We start from the raw sequence: 25,578 nt of genomic DNA on the forward strand, positions 1-25,578 counted from the left end.
CGGTTAAGCGTCTGCCTTTGGCTCAGATCCCGATCCCAGGGTCGTTGGATCAAGTCCCACATCAGGCTCCTTGCTCAGCGGGGAACCTGCTTCTCCCTTTGCCTGCTGCCCCTCTGCCTCCCACTTGTGTGTCTGCTTGCTCTCTCTCTTTCTCTGACAAATAAATAAAATCTTTAAAAAAAAAAAATGTCCATATTCAGTCATAGGGAGAAACCAAGTATCCAAACCAAATAATTTAAACCTGGCTGTGGAAAACAGAAACAGGTGTCCTTATCGTGCAGGCATCTGAGACTGCACTTGTGAATGAGGCCTTGGACCAGACCGGGGAATGTTGCACGAAGCTCAGCGGTCTTGGGGGTCTCTAGTTTGAAGTCTGTGAGTGACACCTCTCCACCTGTGAGTCTGTAGCTAGTGAAAGTGTTCCACACAGAATCTGTTCTCATCCACTTTACTAGAATCATGAGGGGGAAACTAGGTAACGAGAGTTTAAAGTGATGATTTTTCTTCTGATAAAGGCATTTCTGAATCTTCATGCAACCTTGAAAGAGTATTCTCTGGGCCATTTTATTAAATCTGAATTTTTTTTTTAAGATTTTATTTCTTTATTTGACACAGAGAGATCGCAAGTAGGCGGAATGGTAGGCTCCCCACTGAGCAGAGATTCCAGGACAGATCCCAGGACCCCTGGGATCATGACCTGAGCCGAAGGCAGAGGCTTTAACCCACTGAGCCACCCAGGCACCCCTTATATCTGAATTTTTGTCAGCAAACCATGTAATCCTGCCAACGTAGTCTTTAGAACTCTGAAAAACAATCAGAATTAACACACTTTTATTGTTGCCACACCTCAGACTTACTTCTGATATAAATGAAAGAATCTTCTATTGAAATAGACAGGTATGAGCTGAGATTCTTAAAATGTGCCAAAGTATGAGGAATTGTGAGCACAATGAAAATCTGGAAGACTCTTGAGTCCTCTTCCTTGCTGTTTCCTTTTACCTCCCCTATTGTGAAAGCAATTTTCTCAAGTCCTAGAATTCAGAAGGTTTAAATCTGACACATTTTAAATAATAATTGTTTCCACAGCCAGGGGAGATTTTCTGTTAACCAAGTTCTGCCTGTTATTAGGGAAGAATTTATTTTTTTTCTTCCATTATACTCATGTTTTTTGAAGCTTAACCAGAATAATCCCCTTCGAACAAAGACTGTTGTTAGAAATGCCACAGTAGCAACAATGCATTTCTTAGGGTTTTGTTTTGTTTTTTAAGATGGAAAAATCACTTTATTCAACATTTTTGTGACATAGTTTCAGAATTAAAAGTGTGTATGTGTGTAAGAGAGATTGTTGCCAGACTCCAAAAATAATTTCTTCTCAATATAGGTAAAGACCTACGTGATTTTAAAACAGAACTAATTACATAAAAATCTGAGTTACCCGAGGAAATTAAAATAAAGGTGGAAAAGAATTTTCTTCTGAGAAAAAGGTGGTGAAGAGCGACCCATCCCCAGGAGCAGCGTGGCGGCTGCCTTGGGCTGTTTCCCATTCAGAAGGTCCCGCCCCCTTCCTCGGACCTCCCCTCCCCCAGTCCAATCAAAGGATTAGCCTACAGGTTTGGAAACAACAGCAGCTTGAGTTGATTCCCCCCCCCCCCCCCCTTCTTGTGTTTAAATGCAGGAGCTAGAGAAGTCTTTGGGCGACTGGACTCAGAACTTGAAAGAACTTCACACTATGAAGACAGACTTAACCCGGCACATTCTTGTGGACGACGTGATGGTTTTGAAGGAGCAAACAGAGCATTTGCGCAGACAATGGGAGGACCTCTGCTTAAGAGTAAGTCAGTTAACTGCAGGGCATGGATGTTGTGGAGTTTATTGAAATGTCTCCGAAAGGGACTTAATTTCATTGAACCGGAGGCCCTTTTCAGCTGGAGCCCAGGCTGGCTGCTGTTCCTTTAGAAGGCAGCACTGGAGTAACAGATTGGCCCCTTTGTTTCTCAGGGCTCCATGCTGGTACTTTGTAACACTTCTAATAAGGTTTTTTAAAAACTCACCTTAAATGGGGGAAGGGGGAATTGCAAGGACAAGCAGCGGTGAGCACTCTGCTGTTTGTTAGGTCGATGACGAGTCCCCCATCGGGATATTAGAATCTGGACTTCAGCAAAGAGGTCTCGTCCTGGCCTTAGAGCAGTGTCTTTGCGGTATCTCACTGGGCCCAACAAACAGCAGGCATCTTCTTTGGTGCCCCACAGAGGGGTGTTTTATCTGAGAATTCAGGGTTCACGTGCAGCCCGATGTTTCTTTCCAGTAGCTGGCTTTTCTCAAAACTCTAAAAGAAATGATCAGCAGCTTCACTTAGTATCTCAGTAGATCCCTTCTACTTGTTAAAAATGAGATCGTTGTTATAGACCCATATGGTACATGTTTGTGACAGATGGAAACTAAAGGTTTACAAATAGATCTTTGTTTTAAGAACATGGAATTCTAAGAAAAATGAATTCCTTAATCTCATTTTTGTGAACTGTGAAGAGATACTTAAAAGTTGAGATTTTTTTTTTTAAAGTTGAAATACAGATGTTTTTGAGTGCATTTTAATCAAGTAAAATCATTTTCCCTTTTTGGCATTAGTATTTAATATTCATAATGAACTATAATTATAAATGGCCTCTTAGAATCTTTATTAATGTTTTACGTAAAAGAACATATTTAGGATATGTGAAAAGTATCGTGGAAGCAGAGACTGGGGCCCAGATGTTCCTCATTCTTACCATTAGGAAACCAATCAGGGTGACACTGTACAAAATGCCAGGATTTTAAAAAGCTAAGATAAACAGATGCCCTGAGGAATGAAACACAAGACTTGTGTTTTGGTTTTTTGTTATTGTTTTTGTTTTTTAGGGCAAGTTCTTTGAGCCTTCTGAACGCATTTGGTTGGTGGATGTAAAAGTCTTAGTTAGGTATTTTTGTCTACCTCTGAAAAGATCACTGTTTCCTTATCCATAGTAGGAAAGCCTCTGGGAGTTAACACCTTAATTTCCCCATCTGTAAAGTAGGGGGTTAAAACTTCATCAGAATTCTTTTAACTCGAAGATTCTAAAGATTTTTTTAGAGCTGAGAATACTTTTGTATATTTAGAAAGGCTGTTTGCATTCTTTTTATTCGAGTTATACATTTGAACCTTTTAAGGAGGGAAGAGCCTTTGTGGAAGCCCACGTAGGGGTTACTCGTGCGTAATGGACTCTTGGTTATTTGGGTCAGCCTACTTCCTACAGAAGAGTATTTGGTTCCATTTCCATAGTTTCCATCCAAAGCCATAGTGCGTAATGGGAAGGTAGATTAAATAAGCAATATGCATTTGGGTTTTTGTTTGTTTGTTTAAAGATTGGTTGATTTCAGAAAGAGAGAGTGCACAACCAGGGGGAGAGGCAGGCTCCCTACTAAGCGGGGAGCCCGATGTGGGGCTCAATCCCAGGACCCTGGGATCATGACCAGAGCCAAGGGCAGATACTTAGCTGACTGAGCCCCTGTTTTGCTTTATTTTTGAAATTTACCACTAAAATATTGAAATAACCAATTTTGTAGTCCATTTGCATTACAAATGTTAGATTTATGTTATGATCTAGATAATAGTTTTTAAGTTAAATAGGCAGGACATTGGTCTTAAATAGGAATTAGGACTTGATTGTTTTTAAATAGGTAAAAAGATTTGGGTCATAAAACTTTAAATGAGCATGTAGCAAGCCATCAATAAATGTATGCTGAGGGGTGCCTGGGTGGCTCAGTGGGTTAAAGCCTCTGCCTTCAGGTCAGGTCATGGTTTCAGGGTCCTGGGATTGAGCCCCACATCGGGCTCTCTGCTCCACAGGGAGCCTACTTCCTCCTCTCTCTCTGCCTCCCTCTCTGCCTACTTATAATCTCTCCCTATCAAATAAATAAATAAAATCTTTTTTTAAAAAAGTATGTTGAAAGAACAGGGATTAGAAGAAATTCGGGTGTTTTTTTTTTTTTTAAGATTTTATTTATTTATTTGATAGAGATCACAAGTAGACAGAGAGGCAGGCAGAGAGAGGAAAGGAAGCAGGCTCCCTGCTGAGCAGAGAGCCCGATGTGGGGCTCAATCCCAGGACCCTGGGATCATGACCTGAGCCACAGGCAGAGGCCTAACCCACTGAGCCACCCAGGGGCCCCTGAGGTGATGTTTTAATGTATTTATCTAACCTTCCCTGTTTCTAATTTTTAACAGAACCTGGTAATAATAGATATGCATTGGATAAAGCTGAATTCTTTGAGTCAGTTACATTTCAGACATGGTCTTTATTTTGTTGCTTTTTCTGGCATTTATCAAAGGTATAACTATCCATATTGAACCCCTAGGTGTTAGGTAAACAGTGATTTAAGTCTGTAGGGTTACTGATGAAGATGAATGAAATTCATACTCTTTTTAATGAGGGGAAGGGAAAGGAAATGCTTTCCTTCCTGCCTGTATTCAGCTTCCAAATGCATTTTCATTTCCAGGTGGCTATACGCAAACAGGAGATTGAAGACAAACTCAACTCATGGGTTGTGTTCAGTGAAAAAAATAAAGAGATGTGCGCATGGCTGGTGCAGATGGAAAACAAAATTCTGCAGATTGCAGATATTGGTATTGAAGAAATGATTGAGAAGTTACAGAAGGTAAGCAGGAGTACCCCCAGGGTAGGAGTCACGACTGCTTCGGAATTTTCTGCCTTCCCTCACAGGCTCAGAGTGGCGTAACGTTACAGATCTAGTTCTAATACCCTTGCAGAACTATGAGAGCCGTTCTCACTGTCTCGTTCCTTCTCAAGAAAAGCTGATAAGTGAGGATCCCAGAGAGACGGGAGATGTGAGACCATTCGGGTGAGGGAAGGTGCTTGCTGGGCTTTCTCTCGGGAAGTCTGGCTCTCTGAGTTCACACCCGCAGTGTGTGTCACAACCAGACTTCTCTGCTTGTTGAGAAGCAGAGAAGGCTTGTTCCTCGCCAAAAGGGTGGGGCCAGCAGCAACTGGGCTTATAATTCTGGCAGGGCCACCAGGCACCACAGGGAAAGGCAGAAAGAGCCTTCTTGGGGCACCTGGGTGGATTAGTCCATTGGGCATCTGCCATCGCCTCAGAGTGTGATCCCAGGGTCCTGGGATCGAGGCCTGCGCTGGGCTCCCTGCTTAGCAGGGGAGTCTGCTTCTCCTTCTGCCTCTGCCCATGCTGAGGTGCTCTCGCTCACTCACTCTCTCAAATAAATAAAATCTTTAAAAGGGGGGGCTGCCGTTCTTGGTGCAGTCATCCAGAAGGGCCCTTAGTGATATTATAGGCTAATTTAGTTACACTCCATTGCCCTCAGTGACCTAGTAGGTTAGATTTGAACAAATCTGGGAGGGGAAGCCAGGGCTACTGAATGAAGAAAGTAACTACTGGGGGCACCTGGCAGCTCAGGTCTTGATCTCATGGCACAGAGCCTACTTTCAAAACCAAACCAAACAAAACCCGTAATGACTGCCTTCCATATTACACATGTGCCAAGTGGGCGTGGTTTAACTGTAGCTACTCACTGACAAGTTGCATTCACAGGTGTGAGAAGTTTTTGGAACTTTTTCTTTTAAGAGGCAGCTGTATGCTTGTAATTGGCAAAGAAATGAGTTTTTAGTAGTAACTGAAGCTTTTGTGTTTTGGTGCTGTTGCCAGGACTGCATGGAAGAAATAAACTTGTTTAGTGAAAACAAGTTACAGTTGAAGCACATGGGTGAGCAGCTGAGGAAGGCCAGCAACAAGACAAGAGCGGCTGAGATCGAGGATAAGCTCAACAAAGTCAGTGACCGCTGGCAGCATCTCTTTGATGTCATCGGATCAAGGTGAGAAATGGCCTACGAGTCATTCTTCTTTCCTAGGTGCAGTGATTACTTCACAGATGGAGAAACTCAGCTCAGTCTTCCCCTAAGACAATCCAGCCATTTTCTAAGCTTAGAGAGAAAGGCAAAATTTGGTAAAAATGAGTGGAAATTCTTATCTCAACATTTTAGGAAGATCGTATTTTAGCACATGACCTTTTAATATTTTTTTTCAGCTTAAAATTTCATACCAAGTTAGGTTTCAGCGAGAGTTGGAAATTTAATATGGGAAGAGATCCTTGAAGAGGTTCCGTTTAGAAATTTTAACCCTGCTTGAGGATTTGCACATCCCCCAAATAAAATTATGCCTGCCTGTTGCTGCTGCTATATGGCAAATGAAATAGGTCAGGACCCGGGCCTGATTTCTAGATGCTGGTCTGCAGGTTCCTGACCATCCTCCCTGCGGGGCTTTGGCCCACTCAAGCCAGGGGTCCTCCATATGTATGTGCTCAGCGTACCAGGCCCCGCTGGACATCTGGGCCTAAGATGTGGATTGGAGAGACATGTCTGTGGCCACAAATCAAAGTTAAATTCTCTAGTACAACCTTATCAGAAATAAGACCAGTAATTTTATCTCCCTTCACAAAGTAATGAAGATGATGCCACCCCAAGCTTTTAAGGGCCTTTTGTCTTCAAATTCTCTCTCCAAAGACAGACCCCAACCAAAGTGTTTTTTACGCGCAACCTGACATACAAAGAAGAGGGTCACTCAGTTCTGGGACCACTCACGTGGTTCTGTGTTTACACCAGCGGATGAGTCTTTCTCATAACATACAAAGTGGAATACACAGGAGAACCTGTAAGGAGAGTGAAGAATTAGGGAGTAATGAAAATAAGATACTCTTAATAATTTGGCATTTATTTCCTTGACCTCATTGTTACTGTAAACCCTAAGTGAACCCAATTCAATCAGCAAGGGCGCTAGGTTAAGTGCTGTGAGAATTTACTGACAGGAAGTAAGATGGGTCAATTACGTTAATGGGAGCAGCTGTAAAGCCAAGTGGTCTGAGAGCTCAGAGCTCTTCTTTCTGGAGTGGGGGTGGGGATTAGGAAGAGCCTTACAGAAGAGGGGTGTTACCAGATGGTCCTGCGCGAGAGGTTGGGATCCTTGAATGTTACTGGTAGCACAGATAGACATGTGTTGTGAGCAGAAAGGTACAGAGTTGGGCATCTGGGTGACTCAGACGCTTAAGCGTCTGCCTTTGGCCCAGGTCATGATCCCGGGGTCCTGGGATCGAGCCCCTCCAACTCTCTCTGCTCCTTCCCCTGCTCATGCTCTTGCCTGCTCTCTCAGATAAATAAGTAAAATATTTTTTTAAAAAAGGTACACCAGGGCACCTGGGTGGCTCAATCTGTTAAGCATCTGCCTTCAGCTCAGGTCATGATCCTGAGGTCCAGAGATCAAGTCCCACATCAGGATCCCTGCTCAGTGGGAGTTTGCTTCTCCCTCTGCCTCTTCCCCTGCTTGTGCTTTCTCTTTCTCTCTCACCTTCTCCCTCAAAATAAATTTTTTAAAAATCTTAAAAAAAAAAAAAAAGGTACAGAGATAGGGCAGCATGGAAATCTTCCAGGAAATGACGAGAAGCTCTGTGGGTTCAAATAGAGGAGAATAAGCCAAAGAGGTGGGTTGGGGCTAAAGCTTAGAAGATCTTCAAACTCAGCTGAAGACTGGGCCTCGTAAGTCAAGTCTGACTCATTCATGGTTCTCTAGCAGTTGAAGGCCTGCTGAAGACAAATATTAGGGTGATTTGCCTGGCAGCATAGGCTGGGCTGAATTTGACTTCTTTTTGTGGCAGTTGGAAGAAAAAAAAAAAAAAAATCCATGGCAGTAACCCAAATAAGGATTAAGAGCGCAGGTTTTCAGCGCATGTCCTGACTTCTCACTTACTTACGGCAGAAACTTGAGTCGTACCTAACCCTTCTAAGCCTCGGTTTACAAATCTGCAAAAAGTGTCTAACAGCACCGCTGTGAGGGTAAATGGCATGTCTCGCATGTGGCGCAGGACCAGCGTGTGGGAGCCAGTATTTACTGAGTGGTTGTTATCACTGTCCTTGTTCAGACTCTAAGACAAAGTACCACGTCTATTGAATGGGAGGAGGAGTCCCTCAATTGTGTGTAATACTGAGCGATCTTTCCTCCGTGAGACCAGTGTCTTGGGTTGTCTTATTTCCAGCACTTAGAACTGTGCCTCGGATGCTTGTTGAAATGAACATTCCAGTGCATGAGAATGTGATCGTTTCTATTGGATGAATTGTGTCTAGTACGTCGTTGTTGACCTTGTCCTTATGTCCTAAGTTGTCTTGGGCACCTGGCACTGATGGAGGGTATGAGGACATCAGACCTATTTATGGCTCATCAGGAGGAAGGTCTAGATTATGCTTCCTGAAGACTAGAGTCACAGTCTGTTGTTAATCATTCATGTTTTGGTTCTGTAACTTTGGAGTTTAATAGGCTCTTTGCTTTTCCTCTGTTCTCTCTGGCTGCCTGTCTTCAGCCAGTTCTTTGGTGGGAAAGAGATAAAACAGCAAGTGAAATTTCATTAGTCATCTTTGAGGGAGCAATTGGCAAAGTAAGGAGTTGAAATAATAGGAAATATATTGGCTGCCAGCTATATTCTTGACCATGTGCTTTTTATGTGCGATTGCACGTAGTCCTCTTTGTAATTCTGAAAGGTAAACACCGTTAGCCCATTTTATAGATAAGGAAACTAAGACACTGAAGATAAGTAACTTGCCCGTACTTACATAGCCAGCACATGAGGCCACCAGGGTTTCAACCCATAGTTGGTATTGCCTCCCTGCTACCCCAGACTCTTCTGGTTTATAATGAGTAGAGTGAATGAGAGCCTAATCTCTCAAAACTGAAAATGGAGTAACTTGTCTTACCTTAAAGCAAAAAGCAGGTGAGACAAATGGCTGAGAGCCTAAGAAACTCCGAGCTGAGTTTGCCCTTCAGGTGAATTTGTGGATTGAGGCAGTGAGCTGGGACCTGCTGTCAATCAGCCTCATGTAGAATTAGCTGCTTGTCTGATCTCTGACACTGATTACATGTTGGGTCCTACACAGAGGCATCGCCACTGGGGAAGAGGGTTGGGGGCCCAGGCTGCAGAATTTAGGTTTGAGCGGTGCCAAGCCAAACCTGTAGCACTGCAGGATGCACAGGCCATTAGCCCACAGAATTCTGGACACCATTTCACCGTCCCTCTCCTGCTCAAGGTGTTCTGCTTGCTTCACCCCCGTAGCTGCAGAAGCATTTCGTAAGTAAGATTTGGAGGGAAACCCTGCATAGGTAAAGAGCCTTATGACCTCAGGACTTTAAGTCCAAGCATTTAACTTCAAAGTTTAGAATGGTGTTTAAAAGTCTATGACCTTAGGGTGCCTGAGTGGCTCAGTGGGTTAAGCCTCTGCCTTCGACTCAGGTCATGAACTCAGGGATAGAGATCAGAATCATAGGATCCAGCCCCTCATCGGCCTCTCTGCTCAGTGAGGAGCCTGCTTCCCTTCCTCTCTCTCTGCCTGCCTCTCCACCTCCTTGTGATCTCTGTCAAATAAATAAATAAATAAAATCTTTAAAAAAAAAAAAAGTCTGTGACCTCAGTAAGTCAGGTTTAATCATTGAAAAAGAAAAAAATGAGGTTTTTTTAAAGGCCTGTTTTGGGCATGTTCTCAGCAAAATAGAGGTAAATTTCAGAAGACTTGGTAAAATATTGAGATAGGGTTACCTAAAAACAGGCAGAGAGGCAGGCAGAGAGAGAGAGAGAGGGAAGCAGGCTTCCTGCGGAGCAGGGAGCCCGATGCGGGGCTCGATCCCAGGACCCTGAGATCATGACCCGAGCCGAAGGCAGCAGCCCAAACCACTGAGCCACCCAGGCGCCCCAAAACATTGAATTTCTGACCTCTTCAAGTAGTAGGCTTCGTGATGGGATGGATAGAGGAGAAACCAGTGTTGTTTGTTTTGGAAGTCAGCTTCCTTGTATAAATCCTTTTCCTTCTCGCCACAGTCCTGCAAGGGCAATATCTTCGATTTTAGCGAGAGGCACACTGCAGGTCATAGAGGGTAAATTACTGACCCCAGGGCAGAGGGGATTCTGCTGCACAGGGTGGGGATGGCACCAGGGGCGGGCTGTCGTGCTCCACCGTGCACCCCACCTGGGCTCCTTTGAGACCTGGCCTTTTCGAGGTGGATTATTCGAATTTTTTCTAAAATGTAGAACTCAGTGTGGAATGTACTCGTCTACTCCAGAGCAGTGAGTTCTCAAACTTAAACATGCAACAGAATCTAGTGGCTCATGAAAACCTGGGTTGCTGGGCTCAGAGCTTCAGATTCTGTAAGTCTGGGTGGGGCTGAGAATGAGCATTTCTCCCAAGTGCCCGGGTACTGGCCACAGCGCTGGTCAGGGCAACAGAGAGCTAGAGTGAGCAGCAGGGCAAAGTGTTACCACGCTGCCCCATGAGTCAGAGATGCTGGACCTGCCACCTGCTACAAACAAGTCTTGGGCCCCCTGTGAGCCCTGGTCTCCTTGTTGATAAACCCTGCACGAGAGCGTAGCAGAGGAAGCAGGACAGTGATGGGTCCGTCCAGCCACACACACTGTTATCCTCTGGCGTGGTTCACCGTGGTTGTATGTAACAGATGAGCAGGGCAAGCTCAGACCCAGACCACAGTTCTTCCTCTCCTTGTAAAGTGTTCTTCAGCTTTTATAAAATCAAAGCAGAGAGCCGGAGGGCTGCAGTTCCGAAATAACCAACTAATCAAAGGGAGCTGGGGAGCCTTTGTCAGTCTTAATGCTGATTCCTCACATACAGTTACATGGGCCCTGGTGTAGACGTCAGAATTCACAGTAACTGGCTCTCCCTCAGAATTGCTGCAGGAGCTTCTAGCATTCTCATGGGCCTTGGGCAGCTTGTATTTGTAACATCTCACCACTTTAAAAACATGCTGTTCATGGACGCCTGAGTGGCTCAGCTGGTTAAGCGTCTGCCTTCAGCTCAGGTCGTGATCTCAAGGTCCTGGGATCCAGCCTCACTTTGGGGGGTCCCTGCTAAGCAGGAAGCCTGCTCTCCCGTTCCCCCTGCCTGCTGCTCTCCCTGCTTGTGCTCACTTGAGGTCTGTCAAATAAATAAATAAAAATCTCTTTTAAAAATGCTATTCATTTCATCAACAGAAGGGCCATTTGTTTTGGGGGGAGGGGTTGTTTGGGGGGGGAGGTTTTTTTGTGGTTTTTTTTTTAAGATTTTATTTTATTTTAGAGAGAGTATGAGTTGGGGAAGGAGCAGAGGGAGAGGGACAAGGAGACTCTGCACTGAATGCAGAGCCCAGCGCAGGGCTGGAGCCCATAACCCTGAGATCATGACCTAAGCCAAACCCAAGAGTTGGACACCCAACCGAGCCACTCAGACCCCCAGAAAGGCCACTGGAAGCACTGTATATTTTTTGGCAAATGGTGTGATTATTCTAGAACCCAATCTGATCTGAAGACAAATATTAATTATATGCTGCTATGCTTAATGGCTTATTGGGTAGAGCTTACAACTCTTGATCTTGGGGTTGTAAGTTCAAGCCCCATATAGGGGCAGAGGCTACTTAAAAATAAAATATTTTAAGGGTTGCCTAGGTGGCTTAGTTAGTTGAGTGGCTAACTCTTCATTTTGGCTCAGGTCACTATATCCGTGTCGTGCTATCAAGCCCCACGTTGCTGGGCTCTGCATTCAACGCGGAGTCTGCTGGTCCCTTTCCCTTTGCTCCTTGCCCCACTCCATTTGCATGCTAGCTCTCTCTCAACTAAATAAAATCTCGTTTAAAAAATAAGTCTCCTTAAAATTTTTGTTTAACATTTATTATAGCTATTAGCTCCTCCTTCCCAGTGTTCTCTTAGATAATATCCTTGAAAACAGACCCCACAAAATGTGAATGTAGGAGAGACAACTAAAGAAGTTCTCAGAACTACCAGCATGTTCGACCCTCCGTTTTATTTATTTATTTTTTAAAGATTTTACTTATTTATTTGACAGAGAGAGATCACAAGTAGATGGAGAGGCAGGCAGAGAGAGAGATAGAGGGAAGCAGGCTCCCTGCTGAGTAAAGAGCCTGATGCGGGACTCGATCCCAGGACCCTGAGATCATGACCTGAGCTGAAGGCAGTGGCTTAACCCACTGAGCCACCCAGGCGCCCCTGACCCTCCGTTTTAGAGGGGGTAGGTAGGCTACCTATTAGTGGGAGCACTTTGGGCGCAGGATGAGGGACAAAAGATGCCAAGTTCACTTGCTTTAGTCAACAGAGACCACAGGTCTGAAAAAAGGGTCCTGCCGCCCCCAACACACACACACCTCCCCAGTGTCCTGCCCTCAGTGGGACTCCTCCCAGAGGAAGACTTCAGTCTGACACTGCTCACCTGTGCCTACGTTGATTTCAGAAACCCAGTAGTTGGACTCCCTAAAAATCCATCTACTTTTGTTCCCCAGAAACTTCTCACCATTCATTAATCACAGCCTTTACTCCATCCTGTGTAGCAGGAGCCCTGTGGTGACAAGCAAGTGTGTGTCTTTGGTAAGTCACTCTGGCTGGTTGTGGAGCCTCTTCAGAGACATGGGGCCAGTAGGCCAAGGGGAGTGGAGCCTCTTTTTTTTTTTTTTTGGAGCCTCTTTTTTAAAGACTCTAGCACCATGTGTGAATGATCTGGGCAGTGGTATCCGTGCCTAAAACAGATGGGACAGCTAAGTGGAAAGACTTACTCCAGAATGTTTACATTGGGTATCTTTTGGTGTTGACATCATTGATGATTGTAATTTTCTTTGTGCCTATCCGTATTTTCTGATGTTCATTACGGAAAAGGGAACATGGTTTTGTTTTGTTTTTTTAATGTAAAAAAATGTCATCAATGTTTTTACTTTTCGCCTTCATTTCTCTAAATGGTAGAGACTTGGCACCATTGAGCCAGTGTTGGAAGGAGGGATTTATTCAGACATGCTCCCATAGGATCCCTCCCTGTTAGACTAGATAGTTGTCTCAGCATCAGAAGGATCAAGGACATGAAAAGAAACTTTTCAACTAAGCATAATTTTCACATTTCACCTTCCAATATGAAAAGCCCCCCTGTTGTATAATAGTAGCAGTTAAAATGTTGTCATTTAAACTTAGCAGTTATTACCATGGCAACTGCGGGTTGGGATTGTTTTTCCGTCCCTTGCAGAATGGGCAGGGAGATGTGTGCCTTTTAAATTGATAAAGTTTTTCATTGCTGTCTTTTTATCTGTATTTTCTCAAGGTTATTTTGGGAGACCAGACAATGCTGCTAGTCATAGAGTTGGCTTGCTACAGCCTGATCCAGTAGGACTGGAAGGGCTTAGAGATTTTAGCACAGGGAGAGCCAGATGTGAGGTTGGCCTCCCTGCTTCCATTTTCCTTCTGACCAACCTGATCATTGCACCTCTGGAGTATGGGGTTGCTGCTCCTGGAGCCTGCAGAAATGCTTTGCTGAGGGTTGGGGCACTTCCTTGAGGAGACCGCAGCCACCAGTGTGCTCAGGGGACAGTGGCACCCTGCAGCATCAGCAGGCCCAGTGTGCCAGGCTTTGGGGACCGTGTTTAGCAGGTCCCAGGGACAGTTAAGTATGTGAGCACAAGTTAGATGTTGCATTTGGAGGAAGTATTTCTAAATCTGCGCTCCCTGATTTCACTGGTGTAGAATGTGTTCTCTGTCTTTTAAGGTACGGATGTGATAATTACTAAATGTTGGGATTTAGGGACCTATGAAAAATGATTGATATTGTTGAGACTTAAAATAAGGCTAAGAGTGAGCCTAAAAGGGACTGGACACAAACCAGTGGTGCTCTGGTAAACAGCCACTTGGGCTCTCCTAGAGAAACCAGGGTTAGGGATGTGGAGAAATTTTCAGAGACATTATGGGAAACCCTGGGAGGAGCTAACAAGGAAAACTGCAAAATTTCTTCCTCTGCAAAGTCTTGAACTCCATTTGTATTATAAGATAGATATACACAGATATATCCCCCCCCCCCCAAAAAAAAAGCAGAGTAATGGACTCAATGAACTCTCTGCCTTCCCTAAACCAAGATGCACAGGGTTAAAAAGGCAGGGCAGAATCCCCACCCCACCCCCGCCAGAAATTTCTTCAGAAGGACCCAGGAAGGCATTTCTGTTGCACTCAAGGCCTTCCGATTTCACCCTTTTTTTCAAACCTGAAACAAATTTGATTTGAAGACAACAGAAATCCTCTTTTCCATGCCGCAAATGTGAATGTTTCTTCCCTCGGTTTATAGCACTTCATAAATAACCCATAGCCAAGATAACACTGTGACTTTCTTCCCCCAGCATCGCAATCCTGTAGCGTCAGAACAAAGACTGTGTGTGTATGTATGCTCGAGAGAGGAAGGAGTGGAGATATTTGTTTATTGCCAGGGAGAAAACGGAGATTAAAACATGCAGTGAGCGGGGAGGCAGGTCGGCTGCCTTCCTGGGGGTGCTGCTTTGTGGCCGGGAGCCTGCGGGAGGGCGGCCGCCGCGGAGGATGCTGAGTACAGGGATGGAGCGGCCGGCCGCAGGGGGAGGGGCTGCCTCGGCCAGGGAGGTGGAGAGGCAGCCTGGAGCTCGGAGCTGCCGCTAACCGGGAGGAATGGTTTTTTCGCATCAACAGTAAGTGCCATTTCAGCCATCAGCGCAGTGTATGGTCGAGGGGCGGCTGCTCTGTCTGTGTGTCTTGCTCCCTCGCTCCCTTGCTCCCTCGTGTTGGTTACAATAGGAGTGACCGACGACAAGAGATGGTGGCTGTGGAGTGTGTGTGCTCTGCCATTCGGGGGGATGGGTGCTCTCCCGGCTCCGCACGCCTGTGTCTGCAGTCAGTCTTTGACAAGCAGGGGACAGGGGTGATGATGCTATGTGGAAAATGGAAGTCCTCTGGCGACATCAATGCTTCGGAGAGGCGATTAGCTCAAATATCTCGTGATGTCCATGCCCCCCCCCCACATCAGGGCTTCAAGATCTTGGAGTAATCGATTATCTTACTGTAAAGCTGTTCAGTCATTTAAAAAGATGCATGTGTACAGAATCTGTACAGTGTTTTTAAGCAACTGACAGCTGCCCCACAAGTTTGAGTATCTGTTTGCTTTAGCATAAATTCAGATACTTAGACCGTCTCATTTTCCTTAGCATTTTTTTTAAGTTAGGCTGTCCACATTGGCATGGGATTTTTTTTAATTTATGATGATCTGAGGTCTTCATAGTTTAACTGTAGACTTTTTAGCATGTAGAAAATAGGACTGAAATGTAAATTCTTCAATAGAGATGAATTCGATAATAAAAGCCTCCATCATACATTGTAAGACTTAGGTCTGATACACAGAATGATACTAACCAGACTTGATTTTGTTTGTTTTGGAGACAGAGTAGGGTTCATAAGTATTCTGTTCTGATCTGTCGTTATTAATATAAAACTTTAATTCACCTTGATTATTTTCTGTACTTCTACCCATAATCCCTTTAAATGATCTTCTAATTTGTAGCTACTCATAGCAAAAACTCTTAATTTTGTTTGTTTCATATGAAAATGTTTCAGTTCTATCCAGATCTTCCCCTAATCTACACAGGTGTAAAATTTTCCCTTTGCACCAAAAAAATGTTGTTTTTCTAATCCTCGGGATTAGAATTCAACTCAGGAAGTCACACTTATTTTTTCCTGGGGAAATATGACTTACTGAACTACACGGGTGAGCAAGGTTGTTGAATGCACCTGGGTAAGAGATAGGGAGCTACAGAAACAAACTGCCGGGGGGGTTGATGTCATGCAATGTCGTGGTTGCTTCCCTGGGCCAATAAGCTGGATTCTGAATGGCTTGCCTTGTTTGCCAACATTAACTCGAGATTTAAATTTGTCCAGGAGCGATATTAACCAGGCCTAGCATGGAGGTTGGTTGCCTGGGTTGGCAAATGACACATACTTCTTGGCCTGGGAAAGGTGATAATTAGATTACAGTATCTGTATAGAATACAATAATACAGACTCCACAGTACAGCCGATGGTTCCTAGAGTAAGTTGTACCATGATTATCTGAAAAAAATGTGGTTTTTAAAAATTAATTAATTTATTTGATAGAGAAACAACTTGAGAGGGAACACAAGCAGGGGGAGTGGGAGAAGGAGAAGCAGGATCCCCGATGAGCAGGGAGCCTGATGTGGGGCTCAGTCCTGTGACCCTGGATCATGACCTGAGCCAAAGGCAGATACTTAACGACTGAGCCACCCAGGTGCTCCTGAAAAAAATGTTTTAAATCACAATGTGGTTTTGGATATTACACCTTCTGTCAGAGGGTCAGGACCTAGAAGTAGGTTAAATCCTGATTAGATGGATCTTTTGTAGCTTCCTGGCAACCTCTTGTCTTTTCCTCCTGCCTTCCCTTCCTCTTCCATGTGCTTTAAGAGTATGTGTGATCTGTGTGCTTGTTTGTCAGTATTTCACTTGCCCCACAGGGAACCAAGGGTTGGGAGCTTATAGGCCTTGTAATGTGGCAGCAAATTGTTCTGTGGCAAGATGGGTTGGGGGTGCTCTGACCCTCTGTTTCTTTCCTTTAATATATAAATAGCCATGTCTTTTATGAAAATAAATTTGAAGGTAAGCATCATTTACTCATTCAAAAAATACTTATTGAGCACCTCCTATGTTGTATTACGTTGCCAAAATTCGATCTGAATTAGATCATGAGCTCCATGGGAATAAGACCTGTATTTCAGTTATCTTTTGAACTCTTGGGAATCCACACAGGATCCAACACAAAGCACTGGTTAAATGCCTGTTGAAGTGAATTACAGAAGGGCAGATGTGGGTCCCCAAAGGAGAGCACTTGGTGGATGGCCTTCTGCCCCCCGGGGTACCCGGAAGCAGGAGACTGCACTTCCTGTCATGGTCCCTAACAGCAACGACAACCATCCCGTGCTTGATCCAAGCTCACGTGCTAACGTGTGCACATTCATGTGTGCAGGTTTACATGAGTTGCCGTGAGGAAAGGGCGGAAGGACAGCAGCTCTCGACCAGGGTACCCAGTTGGAGTCCTGCCCCTCCCATTTAATAAATCACGTGCCGGGGCAGGTTATTTGATCCCTGTGCCACAGTTACCTCCGCCTGTTGAAGGGGATGCTAACAGTACTGATCTCCAGGCATCGCTGGGAGGATTAAATGAGTCGCTAATAAATGAAGCACCGTGAGCCTGGCACAGGTAGATGTGCGCATGTTCATGATCATAAAGTCCGTGAATTAGAAAGTATACCTGATGTAGACATTTAAAAAGAATGGAGTAACAGTAGAAAGTCTTAATTTTATTCACGTACTCCATGGCGGTCCTAAGCGCTCTATTTCGCACACCACTGGCCTGGAGTACCGTAGGGCTGGGGAAGCCAAGTAAATTCCTCCTCCATCTGCTCTGTACTCCCACCACCCCCTTACTGCACACCTCACCCTGGAGTGACCAGGATTCATGATCACTGCCTCTCTGTGTCTGCACCCAGGTTCTTCTGCCTCTTGCTCCTCCTGTCATTTAAAAAGTTACATTTTAGCCCTTTTCTTTTTTAAAGAAAGAGGCAGGGATACTTAGGATGGAGTAGGGTCAGGTGCCCAATAGAGGGGGAGACAGGAGATCCATGCAGGAGCCGCCAAGCCTGAGCCCCTCTGCCCACCTCTCTGAAGCTCTCAGGGCTAGGCTGCTTCTCCAGCCAGAGCCTTCCCAAAGGGCAGCCCCTTGCAAACTGCATGAAAGACTCCTTATCCCTTAGGGCGTGGGGTTCCAAGCTCCTCTGGCATTGTTGGGAGTGTCCTTTCTGGTCCCTAGGCAGTCAGGGTGACAGGATATTGGGGTGAGGAGGGTGTACCTCTAAAGCTGTGGGAACAAAGGTAGGATCTAGGTTACAGCTGCATCCAGGCCTGGCCCCAGATTCTGTTACTTGCTTTTTAATAAATCATCTTGTGGCTTTGAAAGGACCTCCTTGTGGTGTTTGCAGTAGGACTGTAATTTAGAAAAACATACCGCCATGAAAATCATCTCGATCGTGGTTTCTGCGCATTGATCTCTGTTAGGCACTGTGCCAGATAAAATTCATGTGTTTATATCTTACTCAACCCTCTCAGCCACCCAGGGAAGGAAGAGATAACTAGTGTTAACACAGCTTTTCAGATGAGCTTAAACAGAACCAGTATTCAAACTCAGGCCCTGCCCACAAAGTCTGTGCCCTTTACCACCAGACTCCATGAGTCCATGGCCTCCTCCCAAGCCTGCCCACCTCATGGCAGAGTTGAGAATAAACATTTATGAAAGGACTTTGTAAGGTCCAGTGCCCTATAAATGAGCTCTTACTGTAGCATCATGGAATCCCAGTTGGCAGGAATAAGAGCTAGTGTTACACCAAGTGCTTACTCTACACCAGAGACCTTACACACGTCCTTTTGTTTCGGTCTCGTGACTACCTGCAAGCTGGCTAATTTTGCAGATAAGAAAGACACTGGGAATCAGGAAGGGTAGGCACCTTGCAGGGGTGCACAGCTCATGGATGGGACAGTGGGACTTAGAGCCAGGTCTGTTCCTGTCCAGAACTCTGGCCTTAACTTGACCCAGATAATAAAACCTCCCTGAAGCTCGAGGGACCTCAGAAGCCTACTAGAGATAAGGATGCCGAAGTAAAGGGATTTTCCCTAAATCCTAAAACTAGCTGCTAAGAGAGCTGGAGCTGAAAGTCCCCAGGGTTGATTTGATTGATGGTAGGATACAAGCAATAAAAAAAATAAGCAAAAATAAAAAATTCAAACACATGCAGTATCATGGAAGTACTCTGACACATTTATTCTGCAGTGAATGTTCGTCAATACCTCCTGCCTGCCAGGCGGAGTGAGGGTTCTGTCCACGCAGAGGCAACAAGCCCCGTGCAGCCTGGCCCGCTCTCAGGAGCGGTGCAGACGCAACACAGGGCAGGAGGTCCCAGGGAGCACTTGGGCGAGGGGCCCCCAGTGTCTTTGGTGAGCAGTGGTAGATGCTCCAGGAGAAGGGAAGGGGGGGACCAGTGAACACTTGAGGACCTGCAAAGGTCAGGGTGTTAAACTGGTACCTTGGGGTGGGGTGAGGACTGTAAAAGCCTTTGAGCAGGAACAGATCAGACTTACCATCTGGAATGTGCATTTTGGCCACAGAACCATAGCTGGGTAGGGGAGGGGGGCAAAGAGGGTGGTTGGGAGCCATTCACAGGCAGTCCAGGTAGAGGAGATGATGGACACAGGGAATACAGTGCACTCTGGCAACTTTCAGTGCCTCTGCTTCTCTTTCTAGTACTACAGGATGGAGTTCTGACAGCACCCTATAATATGAGTCTTAATACGTGGGAACTCTGCATTGTAGCTGTTACTCCCAAGTCTCTGGGATTCACTTAGTATCCCACGGATCAGGGTGCCTGGAAGGCTCAGTCGTTTAAGCGTCCAACTCTTGGTTTCCACTCAGGTTATGATCTCATGGGTGGTAAGATCAAGCCCTGTGTTGGACTTCATGGGTGGTAAAATCAAGCCCTGTGTTGAGCTCCATGCTCAGCCAGGAGCCTGCTTGAAGATTCTCTCCCTCTGCCCCTCCCCCACTAGCATTCTCATTCACTTTCTCTCTCTCAAATAAATAAATAATTTTTAAAAAATAATAATGCCACAAGTCACCAGAATAAGCCCTCACTCACTTTAGGATTTCCATGAGGGCAGTTTATAGAAGAATTTTTTTTTTCCCAAGATCTACATGAAGATTATTTACCTAGCAACTGTGGCATTTCCCCTTGACAGCCCATGCGCCAGTGTCCCAGTGAGCTCACCACACATATGGACTCGGTGTGTGTGTGTTCATCCGCTCCACACTGTGTAGGAGGCAGATGGCTTAGGACTACATCTGTACATCATCTTTGCCCTCTTCCCCAGCACACTCCTTGTTCCCCTTTTGGCTGATACAGCTGTGCCATAATGGGCTGGGTTTATACATAAAGCTCCCTCAACCCTTAGACCAGATGTGGTGGGCTTTGGCACAGTCATGTTCTGTGCCTGCTCGAGAAGAAAGTCCCCCGAGAAGCAGCATGGGCCAGATGCCACCAAAGGAGCCAGGAATGTAATATCTTTAAACCATTGGGGGACATCCTCGGCTGCTGCAAACTTGGGTATACCCAAGAAAGAAACTGGATAGAAATCAAGTGTGGTTATTTTTTTATTATTATTTTTAAAGATTTTATTTATTTATAGAGAGCGCACATGTGCATGTGGGAGGGAGGGGCAGAGGCAGAGAATGAGTACGGAGCCTGACAAGGGGCTCAGTCCCACAGCCAAGATCTTGACCTGAACTGAAACCAAGAGTTGGACACCCAACCGACTGAGCCACCCAGGTGCCCCACATGGGGTTCTTTTAATCTTGAGAGAATGAGATAGCATCTCCTCTTTCCTCTGGAGCCCTAGAAAAATGTACTGGGTCTCAGGGGATCCCACTTTGGGAATGATAGGACTTCGCATTCGCAGGGGTAGATGAACCCTTAGCCCATTTGAAAATCAACCAGACCATCAGTTTTGTAAAGTGTCATCTATTCTGTGAAAACTCCTGTGACTTGAGACCTGTTTCTGCTATAAAATCAGTAACTGACATAAATTGCTTTTTACGCTGTGGCACCTTTGTTAGCACCTTCTTGTCACTGCTAAATGTTGGGCTTTGTGGTGGTTTTTTTTTTTTCTTTAACCTCTTTTTTTTTTTTCCCCACAAATACATTTAGGGTGAAGAAGCTGAAGGAGACCTTTGCTTTTATACAGCAGTTAGACAAAAACATGAGCAACCTTCGTACCTGGTTGGCTCGAATCGAGTCCGAGCTTTCTAAGCCCGTCGTCTATGACGTCTGTGACGATCAAGAGATCCAGAAGAGGCTCGCCGAGCAGCAGGTGAGCAAAGAAAGCCTTTTTAAGAGTATAGGTGTCTGTGATATCTGCTAACTGAAACCCATATGGACTGTGTCTTTCATTTAGCATGTTCATGTTTCATAATATTGATTCATTTTTTTCCAGAGAAAACTGACCACCTGTCCATGTTCTTATACATGGGAGACCATGTGTTATGTGCCCATCTTCTGCCCCATGCATCCATCTGTTTGTGAAATGCTTTGAATCATATTTGAGATGTAGGTCTTAGTCTTCATGGTGAATAAGGCGTTTTGTGTATGTATCTTTTTGACTTGGATCTCTGTTGTGATTTGTGAATATAGTTTTAGAAGGCAATGAATTGAAAGAAAAATAAATTTTCTAACCAAGGAAAGTTTTTATGGGACAACAGATCATTTGATAAGAGCTTCCAAAAAAAAAAAGAAAAAAAAGGAGATATAAAAAAGAAGATGCTTAGGCCAATAGCTTAGGAAGTCCGTCTTCCAGTCCTCTGTGCCTTTCTTTCATCAGTTACTCACCCTGTGAGCCAACCCTGGAAGTTCCACAGCACGAAATCACTGAGTCCTGCCGGTGTTAATCATCACACGAATCTTGTGGGTGCTCATTGATACCACAGACTTACCAAATCCCCCTTCCTGCCCTCCCATCAGCTCACATTCCCAGGTTCATTCTCGTAGGCAGTGCCTGGAGCTTGTCTTTATTTTCAAAATTAAGTTCATAGTAGCCTTTTGGTGGCTTTCTTTCACCGTCGTGGTTTGTTTTTTTAGCCCCAAGAGCAGATTCTGTTTTGACCATATAAGCAATATGGCTGTCTCAGATTCTCAGATGTGTATCTGGTTTTTTCACGTTACCGCCAAAGCCTTGGTGTTTGCTGTCAGCACCCAGGAAGAGGCACCCACATGTAACAGCTGCTCTTAGAGAAAGACTTGGGGGCTGAACCTTTCGCACAGATTCAAGGGCAAAAGGTGATGATAAATTAATGACAGATTCCCTTGAGTTCAAATCAGTCCTTTTAACAGTAATGCGTGACATCTCCTGCTACGATAAAATAGAGCCAAGTATTTGATATTCCTCTTGACTTAGATCTTTATTCAATCTACTACTATTACTGTTTGTAAACGATGCCTGTTCTCTGGCTTTCAAATTAGTATGATTTAGCAGTGCTATGAAGTAAAAATATGGTTTTGGCACTTAGCCACAAAAATTTAAGTATGTCCTTTCTGTTGAGGTCCTCTCTAATCTGTTTTCACTTTGTGGAGAAATGAATACTGATAGAAGTACCATGTTAATGGACATTGCACAGATTTTAGTGCCCTTCTCAGTGGAGTCCCAGCTGCTGGACATTATCAGCATTATTTGCAATTTTGAGCCACTAAGATCAAGTTCTTGAAGATTCTCTTTACAGATAGGCCTTACAAGTAACAATTTACCCTGAGTGATGAGTTTTTTTCAGGTAAAGAGTATAGAAACTGAGTATATTTTTCCTCTTAAAGAATGCCTGGCTAAATTTGGCAGGGGCCAGTCATGTGTGTTAACATTTTAAAATCTGAGGTGTGCCAGAGCATCATGAAATTGCAGGGAGTGTACTCCCCAGAGGGTACAATTTGGAGCAGTTGCCGACCTTCTGGCCTTGTTTGATCCTGTTTTGAAAGGGTCCATAATTTCAGTCTGATTGACTTGAAGCTTCCCTCTTTATTGAAAGCATAATCACTATCATGGGATTCGTATCTCACAGTGATCCAAAACAAATTAAGGAGTTGGCGTTCAGGATTAGCATTACCGTAAAGAAGGTAGATGAATTGGGGAGGGTATGTGCTTTGGTGAGTGCTGTGAAGTGTGTAAACCTGGCGATTCACAGACCTGTACCCCTGGGGATAAAAATATATGTTTATAAAAAATGAAAAATTAAAAAAAAAAGAAGGTAGATGAATGAGTTTTCTGTGATTGCTTTAACAAATTACTGCAAATTTAGCAACTTCACCCAAATTTATTCTCTTACTGGAGTTCTAGAGGTTAGAAATCTGACCCCAGACTAAGAAGAAGGTGTCAGGAGGGCTGAGTTTCTTTCTAGCAGCTCTATTGGAGAGTCTGTCTCTTCACCCTTTCTAGCTTTTGGAGGCTGCCCACATGGCTTGGCTCATGGCCCCTTCCTCCATCTGTAGAGCCGGCAACACTGCATCTGTCTGTGCTGTTCCATCACGGTCCCTTCTCCCTCGGGCTGACTCATCTACCTCCCTCTGCCACTTTTAAGGACCCTTGGGATCACCCTGAGCCCACCTGGACACCTGGATAGTCCAAGATGTTAAGAACAGCTGATAGGCTGTTCTGCCAACCCAGAATTAAGGTTACCAAACATATTCACAGGTTCTGGGGACAAGGACATGGACATCTTTGGGTGGCCGGTATTGTGCTTATCACAGACAACCTGAGGAAAGTTTCAGTATTTTTGTTTAAAAAAAAATTTTTTTTTAATACCCAAACCAGATCTTAAGGCCTCCGTCAAAACCACAAGAAAACAGAAATGTGTCACCAAAAAAATTATGCGTGGGCCATTAAAATAAACAAAAACAAAACCTTACTTGTGTTTCTATCGCTAAATATAGTAAGTCTCATGGTTATTTCCAGAAATAAGACCTATAAGCTTGGGGTAGTGCCTTCTGCAAAATCCCTCAGGCCCCAAAAGTGATTAGGAACCATGCTTCCCAGATCCTCATTGTAATGTTCTTGGGAGCACCCTAAGGAAGAAGTCAGATCTTACCAGAGTCTTTTTTTCTTTCTCTTACGTGGAACTCCTTGGGTAATAAGGACAGTATAACTGTGTGTGTGGTGGGGAGGGGGGGCATATATCCTCTTTAAAATGCAAAGGAAGTGGTAGCAACCTTTGTAACTCTTTTTTTTTTTTTAAGGTTTTATTTATTCATTTGACAGAGATCAGAAGTAAGCAAAGAGGCAGGCAGAGAGAGAGAAGCAGGCTTCCTGCCCTGATGCGGGGCTTGATCCCAGGACTCATGACCTGAGCTGAAGGCAGAGGCTTTAATCCACTGAGCCACCCAGGAGCCCCAACCTTTGTAACTCTTTTAAACCATGAACCACTTGCATTAAGCCTTCCACATTTCTCTCCCATTTTCTTTGGTTTGCTGGTTCCCTGTGGGTGCTATATGGTGACGTTGAGGGAGAGTGCTGTTAGTTAGCCCCCATTCTGTAATTACCAGTAACCCCCTTCCCAGCAGGTGCGCTCAGCTTCGTGCCAGCCTCCTCCTAAACCACTCCGCTCCACTGGCTTGCCAGCCCCAGCCCCTCCCCCAGTCAGTCTGGAGCCACACACCCCCGTCAGCCAAGATGTTGATGGTCTTTATAAACTTAGCGTAGAGCTCATTTCTTGCTCTCATTCACCCTGTGTATTAATCAGTTCTCAATAGCCATTTTGTTCAGTATAAGCTGAACAAATAAGGTAGAGAAACTGCAGTGAGTCTGCTAAAATACGGAGCACTCACGTTTTTCCACAGACTACCCTTTTTCAGTACTTTTCAGTCAGATCCTACCCAGCCCTACCCAGCCCTACCCAGCCCTACCCAGGTGAGGTCAAGGGTGGTACCATTTTTTAATAAAAATTGTCACTATTTCTCATTTCACACCAATGTTAGGATTCCTTATTTATTATTTTAATGAAGTCAAGAGACATTTATCAGTGCCAGTAAATTTAGGATGGTTCATGAGAATTCCGTGAGCTTGAGTTCTGTTTAAACCCAGTAATTAAAGGGGCGTCTAGGGGCTCAGTGGGTTAGCCTTTGCCTTCAGCTCAGGTCATGATCTCAGGGTCCTGGGATCAAGCCCTGCATCAGGCTCTCTGCTCAGCAGGGAGACTGCTTCCTCCTCTCTTCTCTGCCTGCCTCTCTGCCTCCTTGTGATCTCTCTCTCTTGTCAAAAAATCAATAAAATAAAATAAAATAAAATAAAATAAAATAAAATAAAATAAAATAAAAAATAAACCTAGTAATTACAAAGCTGGTGCTCACATGGACCCGAGGAAGACTTCTACCATTGGTCCTGGGCTGCAGAGCTTTAAACAAAATCACCCTATTCATGTCTCATCATAGGACACATAGGGTGACAAACGAAAAGACACATTTGTTTTTTAAAGATTTTATTTATGGGCGCCTGGGTGGCTCAGTGGGTTAAGCCTCTGCCTTCGGCTCAGGTCATGATCTCAGGTCCCTGAGATTGAGTCCCACATCAGGCTCTCTGCTCGGCGGGGAGCCCGCTTCCCCCCATTTCTCTCTGCCTGCCTCTCTGCCTACTTGTGATCTCTGTCTGTCAAATAAATAAATAAAATCTTAAAAATATATATATATTTTTTATTTGACAGTGAGAAAAGTCACAAGTAGGCAGAGAGGCAGGCAGCAAGAGAGTGGGAAACAGAAAAAAACACATTTTTTTAAGTTTTTTTATTTTTTAGTAACATCTACCCCCAACACAGGACTTGAACTCATGGCCCAGAGACCAAAAGTCCTGTTCTCCTCCAACCCAGCCAACCAGGCCCCCCTAGAAAACACATTTTCTTACCATAACTTTGTGCTGCTTTTTTTTAATCAGTTAGGATCCTGAAAATGTGGTTTGAGTATTAACATTTTCTTCTTTCATATCCACCTGGACAGAGAATGATCAAATTGTACATTTATCAGAAGAAAAGTAAGAAAATATTAGCCTTACCTAATAACAGTAATTTCTAGAATTATTAAATATTGAGG

General features: G+C 44.6%; 1 protein-coding gene across 15 annotated transcripts in view; it reads left to right on the forward strand.

The window, feature by feature from the left end:
• The window catches only part of SYNE2 (spectrin repeat containing nuclear envelope protein 2), a 330,018-nt gene that overhangs the window by 286,504 nt on the left and 17,936 nt on the right, over nt 1-25,578 (forward strand). For 13 of the 15 annotated variants that reach the window (XM_032344453.1, XM_032344442.1, XM_032344445.1 and 10 more), the window contains 4 exons: nt 1,676-1,831; nt 4,513-4,671; nt 5,695-5,861; nt 20,671-20,833. In XM_032344453.1, coding sequence (XP_032200344.1) covers nt 1,676-1,831; nt 4,513-4,671; nt 5,695-5,861; nt 20,671-20,833 — 645 coding nt within the window. Of the gene's footprint in view, nt 1-1,675; nt 1,832-4,512; nt 4,672-5,694; nt 5,862-14,241; nt 14,548-20,670; nt 20,834-25,578 lie in introns of those variants that run through there. The other 2 variants (XM_032344457.1, XM_032344458.1) reach the window with 2 other exon arrangements.

The sequence above is a fragment of the Mustela erminea genome, chromosome 5 (genome assembly GCF_009829155.1).
Source record: "Mustela erminea isolate mMusErm1 chromosome 5, mMusErm1.Pri, whole genome shotgun sequence".
Taxonomy (NCBI): domain Eukaryota; kingdom Metazoa; phylum Chordata; class Mammalia; order Carnivora; family Mustelidae; genus Mustela; species Mustela erminea.